An 8,941-nucleotide genomic window follows, 5' to 3' on the forward strand; every position below is an offset into this window, starting at 1 on the left:
GCTTTTGCTTAGCATCGCTATTCTCCATTTTGAACGCTTAAGAAACTGTTGCTCTGTAATTGTAGAGGCCTAGCAGAGACCATGGATAACAAGATGCACCTGCAGCCTGTTACCAGGCAGATAAGACTCGTTCAAGGCCGAGCCAGCATACCAGCCTAATTGGGAGCTAGTTTCATCTGTGGGAAGTTGGGAAGGGGGAATGATCTCACTCTTCACTCCTAGGACCCAGTCCAGCTGAACCATCTAGAGGTTTCTTTGAACCACTGTTTCTGATTGGAAGTCATGGGTCATCTGACTAGGGTCCAGATTGCCATAGGTTTAGCCATGTTTATTCTATGCTAACTATCGTCAGCACCTGAACTGCATTAGCACGTTACTCTGCTCAGCTACAGCAATGCAGCAATGCAAGAAACTAAGGCCTGAACCAGCTTAGCTTAATAATAAGGAACTTCAGCTATGTAGTAGAGTTGTAAGTAAAATCAGCAAGACTTTATTTTCTTTGCCAGTGTGCCTTTAAGATTACTGCACTCGCATTTTAATTACTTTGTTTTTTAAATTTCTTAATAAACCTTTTCATTTAAAAGGTGGTTTGAGATATTTGGCCTGACTCGGTTACGTTACAACACGGCTGGGGCTCTGGAGAGGGCAGCCAGTCGTGATACTCATGGAAAATAATTTAGCTTAAATGATAGCACAAATGCCGCGCTTTTCTTATGACAATGGTGTGTTTTGTTTTGTTCCCTTTTAGTTGGAGAGCAATTATGGATAATTTGATGACACATGACAAAACCACATTTAGGGATTTGATGAGTGAGTGCAGACTTTTACTTTGTATGCAAAATTTTAAAATGTTACATGCATTTAAAAAAAATGATTCCAATTGTTTCAGCTACTTAGCAGTAAAGTTGGGGATTTCACTTTTAGAATAGTTCGACTCTGCTGGGAATTGTTGCAATGTCCGTTTGTTCCACAGCTGGGACAAGGAAGAGGGGAGGGGAAGGGAACCTAGGCTTGATCAAACCATGTTGCAGATTGTGGAAGGACTTGGACTGAAAATGTGACATATTAATTTTCGTTCCATTTTTAAAGGTCTGTTTTGTTTGGTTTTTTAAATGTCTTACTGGAGGCGGAGTAACCAAATTTATTGATGATCTTTTTAAAAGAACTGTATTAGAAATAATTAAATCAGCAGGAAGTTAGGAGGCAGTACTCCATCCTCAAGTACAGCAGACCAAAAATATTTGATTGTCAGTATACGTACCATGACCATCCCACTGACAGAAATAGGGGTTTTCCCAGAATAACTGAGAAATGCACAAAGTTATTATAAGTTACTCAACTAATATAATAGGCATGCTCCTCTGATCCTGGAGATAATAGGTATGCATCATGACTAGTATTCATTTTGACTAGTAGCCATGAATACCCCTCTCCTCCATGAACATGTCCACTCCCCTCTCCCCACTGTCCAGCGACAATAGAACCAAGCCACTGACTAAATGCTTTTTGGTAACTGTGGGCTTGATCCTCCCACTCTGCTCAGCTAAGCACTGAGTCTTCCTCTGATGTGAGAAGTCTTTCTCCAAAGGAAAGGCCTCTTCCTCAAGAGGAAGATTCTTTGCAGCGGAGGAAAGCTTGTACCTAGGTGATCGGAGTAGTAGGATCAACTTGAATCAATGAGCCTAAACAATACTCTTCATCAAGAAACCACTCTTCGCTAAAAAAAAAGTTCATTATTACATAATTCCTCTTTTTAGCCCGTGTGGCTGTAGCTCAGAGCAGCTCACTCAACCTGTTTGCAAATCGAGATGTGGAGTTGGAACAGCGAGCCATGCTCCTCAAGAGGCTGGCCTTTGCCATTTTTAGCAGTGAAGTGGACCAATACCAGAAGTATCTGCCAGATATACAAGGTAAATAAGGACTTTATCATTCCAACAGAGGAAACATTGCAGTGCATGTCACAGAATGATGTATTAGCCCATTAGAGATGAATTATGATGTGTGTCTGTCCATATATGTCCAGGAGAACAATGACATCACCAGGGCACCTGCTGCGAAATTGGGGTACTATGAGCTGACCACGATGTTCCAGTCAGCAGCCTGGCAGCTGTATTCTACACCACTTGCAGTTTCTGAAACATTGTCCAGAGTAGCCTTACATAAAGCAAATTGCAGCAGTCCAATCTGGAGGTGACCATTGCATGGATCTGTGTGGCAAGGTCTGACCCAGATAAATAGGGAGCCAGTTGGCAATCCTGGCGTAGGTGAAAAAATGCCAATGGCTCTACCACTTCTCTATCCAACGATAGTGCCGAGTCCAACTACACCCCGAGGCTTTTTACAGAGTCTCCAGCTGTCGGCTGGTCACCATCGAGTCTCAGAAGTGACACTCCAGCTAGCATCTCAGTCTTTCCCAGCAACTTGACCTCCATCTTGGATGGAGTCAACTTTAGCCAGCTTCCCCTTAACCAATGAAAATGGAATGAAACCAATGGAATGAAAAACCCAAAATTTCCCCGTTGTCCTAAAACAGTAGATTGTATCTATTACATCATAACCCATGACATCAAAGTCAGGGACTCAATATAATATGTTACTCGTGCAAGTGAGCCAGCTGGAAAGACCCATTGTGACGGCTGAGACTAAAAATGGCTGGCAAGTTTTATTTAATTAAAACGTCATCCCCCTACCCCCCAGGCCCTACCTCCCCCCTCACCCTCCTGAGATGCCAAAAGAACAATAACGCTCACAATAATATTAACAACCCAAGAAGACATGCAGACGGGTTTTGAAGGGTACAGACGCAAAACGAATTGCAAAACTTTTCCCCATCTGTTTCCCCCCTTTTTTCCTTTCCTGTACCCCTTTCAAAAATGAATAAAATATATAAAAATGGGAGAAAAAGAAAATGAGGAACAATCACTTTCTATGGAGGTCATTCACAGCATAAAAAGATTCTAGACTTTATAAAGGACAGTTTCGAAAAAAATATAAGCCGAAGTGGCTTGTGCATACTCAGTCTTTTCAGTATTCTGCTTCCAGTGGAAGTACCCCTTAAAAGCCATCCCCCTGCAGCTTGCAAGGGCCTCTGGGACTGTGCTGTTTGGGAGATTAATGACTGCCACTTGACAAAAAAAACTAGCCACCATCTTTCCCTCGCCTGATTTTGTCTGGGCTGTGGGCATGGCATGTTTGACATATAGCAGAGAGGGTTAATTAGCATTGTTAACAAGGGCAACCATCAAGACACAGTAATGGTAAGGAGTGCTTTTCTTATTACAAAGTTTCCTTTAACTCAGACCTGTCCTGTGGATTTCAACAGTTAGGAGATTTGGCTCCTTTCCCTGCACCAATTTAAACATCGGAGGAAAACTGGGGAGGTGCACAGAATGGCAAGTTTTCCACTTCTGGCCCACTGCACCAGGCAGATTCAGCTAGTTCTTTGCAAGCTATTGGGCTTTCTTTATTTTGTGAAACTGTCACTGAGAGTAGAATTCTTTTAATACCCTGAGGGGGTAAATGGTGTCTGCCCCGGGTTTGCTGTGCAACTTCACACTTAAAAATCAAGGATCCATCAACTTCTGGCCTCTTATTGTTCTGACGTTTTACATGTAATTCTCTAAATTAGGACTTGTTAGGCAGTTTTACAAAGACTTATCTACATCAAGGAAAGAGGGGGAAAACTATGCACGGATACTTACATTAACATCTGTCTTACTGGTGACCTTGGGTATCTTCTTCGTTAAACGAATGCTGTGACGGAGAGGCTACACTCATAAGCAGTGCTTTGGACTGAGAGATCCTTCTTGACTTTCTGTTTCAGAAAGGCTGGTAGAAAGCCTCCGCTTGCCACAGGTGCCCACCCTTCACTCCCAGGTGTTCCTGTTTTTCAGAGTCTTGCTTTTAAGAATGTCTCCACAGCATCTTACCTCCCTTTGGCCCACCATGATCACAGAATTGGTGAGTGGTAATCTACATTCATGATTTGGGACGCTTATAGGGGTAGGAACGGGGGCTAGCCTAGAGGCTCATCAGGATCCACACCAGGTATCCACATCCAGGCAAAAGAGAGTGCCCAGAGACGTTTGTGAGACAAAACCAGCTCTTCTTTCCTACTCTGAGAAAGTAGCAGTCGATGCAAGAGTTGGCTTATATTTCTCTGCCAGGCGTATTCTCGATAGGCTGGCTTTAGCTGTATTCCCTTTGCCCCCGGGAACAAAGGGAGGGTTGAAAATTAGGCCCATTTATGAAAAATGCTTTTAAAATACCATGCTTTGACCTTCAGGTTCAGGTATTTTTACTGATGGAACAGGAACTTACAGCTGATGAAGATATCTCCAGGTAAAGACAATTTCCATTTGCTTGTTCATCCATTTCTCCAGTATCTTTCTGGCTTGAGCTACAGATTCCTCTTCTCAGGGACCATTTACCTCTATAGCTGTCAGTCTTGCTTCTCTGCACTCCTCTGGATCCTCCACCGGACACCCAGGCATCTGCACTTCAGAAAGTAGGAGAGAGGAGAGATCTCTCTCATCCTGCCTCTTCTATGATCCAAAACTCCAAGGAAGAAGAGCAGCAGTTTTGTTTGATTTTGAGTGGCAGGGTTTTATATCTCAACTGCTTCATTGTATTTTAGGGTCTTAAGGCTGAGCAAGCTGGCTTGTGAGTTGCCGTTAACCATCACTCATTTTTAAATGCCCCTCTCCCCACAACCACTATTGGCCGGCTAATGCATTTTATGTGCTGATCGTAGCTTAGCACAGCTGCAAGGCTGCATGGGTATGTCCTTAGCATCATGGCCATGCCCTGCATCAAATGGGATCCCTGCCCACTTCCCCAAGTACCATGAATTCTAAGACAAGTATAGACAATTGGGATGTACTGAAATGTGAGTCTGAGAGGAAGGAGTATGCCGAACAGGGTGAACTATAATTTGTCAGTACTATTCAAGCAAAACTATCCAAACAGAGTCTAGAGTTGCTAACTAAAGCTTTGCTAACGTAAAGATTTGTGCAGAGTGCTTAGGAGGATAGTGTAAAATACTTCACATGAACACATGAAGCTGCCTTATACTGAACCAGACCCTTGTTCCATCAAAGTCAGTATTGTCTACTCAGACCGGCAGCTGCTCTCCAGGGTCTCAGGCAGAGGTCTTTCGCATCACCTACTTGCCTAGTCCCTTTAACTGGTGATGCTGGGGATTGAACCTGGGACCTTCTGCATGCCAAGCAGATGCTCTACCACTGAGCTATAGCCCCTCCCCTTCATTGTGCATCATTAGTTTTCGAGTAAAGGGAAACTTCCCCAAGCAGTTCTGCATTGATTTATGAAGTGTAGATCTGACTGTTAAATCACTGAAATAAAACGATCCATTATTTAAGAATAACCTGCAAATTCTACTTGTAGAACTTCAGGCCCATCTGTGGCTGGTCTGGAAACTACGTACACGGGAGGCAATGGATTCTCGACATCTTATAACAGCCAGAGGTGGTTAAACCTTTATTTATCAGCGTGTAAATTTCTGGATTTAGCCCTGGCATTGCCCTCTGAAAATCTTCCTCAGTTTCAGATGTAAGTAATTTGTTCTAGCTAAAATTCAAATGTGTTGTAGTTATCCTTCACTGTAAGAAAGCTGCCATATTCTACTGTGATGCTGTTCTTTGGGGGGGGTCTTTATGGGTGCTCTCTCCTTCTTGGTGTTCTAGCAACAGGGAGGCACAGCCCCCCACCCCCATGGGGGAGGGAACCATCTTTAACACGCCCTGGCCCAAATGTGGTTGTTGCATAGTAAAGATAAAGGTCCCCTGTGCAAGCACCGGGTCATTCCTGACCCATGGGGTGACGGTACATCCCAATGTTTTCTGGGCGGACTGTGTTTACGGGGTGGTTTGCTGGTGCCTTCCCCAGTCATCTCCCCTTTACCCCCAGCAAGCTGGGTACTCATTTTACCGACCCGGAAGGATGGGAGGCTGAGTCAACCTGAGCCGGCTACCTGAAACCGACTTCGGGATCGAACTCAGGTCGTGAGCAGAGCTTGGACTGCAGTACTGCAGCTGGCCACTCTGCGCCACGGGGCTCTTATAACACAGAGGTAACAGGTGGATTAAGACAGGAGAGAGTGCCAAGTTGTCCCCAGTGGTGCTTCTGTACAGACACTTAGTTTATCATGCCACAAGCTTTCCTAGGTTTTGGTTGTTTCAGATTAATTATTGATCATTTTATTATCTGCAAGATAGAGACCATGCATATTTAGATTTCTCCAAAACACCCATCCAGTTGTATATAAATACCCCTGGGCTATTTGAAACGGATGTTTCTGCCAAAGCCAGCTGCAGAGGATGGGAAGAGGTTTCAGGCATGGTGAATTTGCCCTCTTTTTTTTTCTTTTAACAGGTATCGTTGGGCATTTATTCCAGAAGCTTCAGATGACTCAGGGTTGGAGGTTCGAAGGCAAGGCACCCACCAAAGGGAATTTAAACCATATGTGGTACGATTAGCAAAGTTGCTGCGAAAAAGAGCAAAGGTACTGCATACATTTCTATCTCTGTGGAATTGCAGTCAGTACGTTGACATCAATGATATACTTTGCCCCTGATCTAGCAGGGGGAAATGCATGTGTGAATGGGCACCGTTGTTTCCTGGGGCTGTAATTTTCATTAAAATGACTTGCTGGTTCAATGATAGCTGTTCAATCCCTTTTTTATTCCATAACATTGTGGAATTCTACTGTTGCCCGCTTGTAGTGGTTTCCGTACAAAGGTCAACACCCACTGGAACGACCAGGAGAAAAGCCTGCTGCAAGTTCTGATTACGAGAACAGATTTATAGGATTAAGTTTAATCCCATTAAGTTTTCATTGTCACATTATGCTTCTGGATGGTTAGAATTTGTACCCTGCTGTCTCATTGATTTCTAAGCTTATGGCAACTGGAGGAAGTATGCTAAAACTCAACCCTTGTGCTTCTTAGATGGCCAAATGTAGAACTGCTGGGTCTTGTAATGCGTTTTTTCCTTGTGCTTATCGCAGAAGAATCCAGAAGAGGACAGCTCAGGGAAAACGCTCCATTGGGACCCTGGCCACTTACTCCTCACCACCTGTGCCATCCGCAGCATTGAGCAGCTTCTGCCTTTCTTCAATGTCCTGAGCCAAGTTTTTAACAGCAAAGTCACCAGCAGGAGGGCTGGACATTTGGGGAGCCCCATGTTTCACCCAACCTCGTTCCCCAACAAGGACATCAAAATGGAGAACCAAAAGACACTCTCTAGTAAAGTGAGACAAAAAATCGAAGAGATGGTAGAGAAGGACTTTCTGGAAGGTGTTATAAAGACGTAAGGCGTCAAAGGCAAAATGTTCATCTTAAATGTAAGGTATTTTCAGCTGAAACCACTCCATCCTTCCAGAGTGTATAGTTTCTTTTTTTCATACTTTGTATGTAATGTAAACTTCAGGATGTATTTAATTTAAATATCTGTAAATAAGTTCTGAATGTGGCCTGAATCAAGTTCAAATATCATTGGCTCATATTGATTATGGTGCCTAATATTTATGGTACGTTTTGTTTTTGTCATCTTGAGTTCTGTCGTTCAGAAAATCGACAATACAAGTTGCACACTTTTTTTGAAGCTGTGTCAAGGCTTCTTTGTTACATTTTGTAGACAACCACTTTTCTTAAACAGAGTAGCAAGTTGTGTTCATTAATGTCCTTTATGATGGAAAAGCTTAGACCCATCCTATTTTGTATTATGCCCCAAGGCCCTACCACTCACTCCTCTTGCCACCCAGATCAGTAAACCATGACCTTATTGGGCATGCTGCAACTATAGCAGTGCCTGTAAGACTCCAAAGGGACTAAATAACCCCTTTCCCCTCCACTTCTACTGTGCACAAGCAGTGGTATATAGGACCATTAGAGAACCTAGGCTTAAATGGACTTCATAAATCCTACAGCCTTCTTTCTCTCTTCAGTACAAGCTGTGCATGCTCCAGAGCATTCATGCGTTCTGCTGAACAGCAGAGGAGAGCTTGATGGGGGAGTATGTGCTACCAGGCCCCCCTTTAGGGCATGGAAGTGTACAGGTAGTGGTTAAAGGCAGCAGACTCTAATCTGGTAAACCAGGTTGGTTTCCCCACTCCTACACATGAAGTCTGCTGGGTGAACTTGGGCTAGTCACAACTCTTAGTGCTCTCTCAGCTTGTGGGGAGGAGATTGTAAGCCGGTTTGATTCTCCTTAAAAGGTAGAGAAAGTCAGCATATAAAAACCAGCTCTTCTTCTAAAAATGTACTGGAGACCAAGCCCAAATATGCTGCTCTTGTTCCCTAGTAACAATGATTTTTAAAATTAAAATCATAGAACTGCAGAATATAGAAGTGAAGTTATATTTTTGCCTACAAACTCTCCAGATAGATACGTTAAATAATATTGTAAGCACCACATCGGCGTGATATTATAACTCAGCAGTCACAGATTTTGGTAAGTTTCACGTTCTACAAAACAAGAACACTAGGGTTGGATTCAACTTGTTTTTCTGCTGGTGAAAAGGGAGGAGGAGGAAAAAGCCAGGTGGGCACGAACAAGTGAAAAAGCTGGCTATGCAGGTAAGCTCAAATGGAAGCTTTGTACAGAAAAGAGCAGAAGCAAGACAGAGTATTTCAGGCTGGAGCTTAAGTGTAGTACAAGCAGTCACAAAGATTTAATGCATCTTTCTTTCTAAATCCACTCTGAATTTGAAGAAAGTAAGCCTTTGTATTGGAGCAAACATCTGCATTTTCATTGACTAATCAATGCACCAGTGGACCAAGTAATTCCATACACAAAGCAACAGAAAGTAGTAATCACATCTAATGGACTTTTTAAATCAAGTGCGTTGAGTTTTATTGTGTGATAAGTGTTCATATGACAAAGAGCTAGAAATAAGAAAATCAAGTGAGTCCAGTTAGTG

The 8,941-nt window shown here is 43.1% G+C and overlaps 1 protein-coding gene across 1 annotated transcript in view; it reads left to right on the forward strand.

The window, feature by feature from the left end:
• The window catches only part of DOP1A (DOP1 leucine zipper like protein A), a 68,432-nt gene extending 60,813 nt beyond the window's left edge, over positions 1 to 7,619 (forward strand). The window contains exons 32-38 of the mRNA XM_056856083.1: positions 749 to 810; positions 1,758 to 1,910; positions 3,824 to 3,960; positions 4,286 to 4,341; positions 5,407 to 5,571; positions 6,394 to 6,523; positions 7,028 to 7,619. Coding sequence (XP_056712061.1) covers positions 749 to 810; positions 1,758 to 1,910; positions 3,824 to 3,960; positions 4,286 to 4,341; positions 5,407 to 5,571; positions 6,394 to 6,523; positions 7,028 to 7,333 — 1,009 coding nt within the window. The 3' untranslated portion in view covers positions 7,334 to 7,619. The remainder of the gene's footprint in view (positions 1 to 748; positions 811 to 1,757; positions 1,911 to 3,823; positions 3,961 to 4,285; positions 4,342 to 5,406; positions 5,572 to 6,393; positions 6,524 to 7,027) is intronic.
• Positions 7,620 to 8,941: the final 1,322 nt, after the last annotated feature.

The sequence above is a fragment of the Euleptes europaea genome, chromosome 10 (genome assembly GCF_029931775.1).
Source record: "Euleptes europaea isolate rEulEur1 chromosome 10, rEulEur1.hap1, whole genome shotgun sequence".
Taxonomy (NCBI): domain Eukaryota; kingdom Metazoa; phylum Chordata; class Lepidosauria; order Squamata; family Sphaerodactylidae; genus Euleptes; species Euleptes europaea.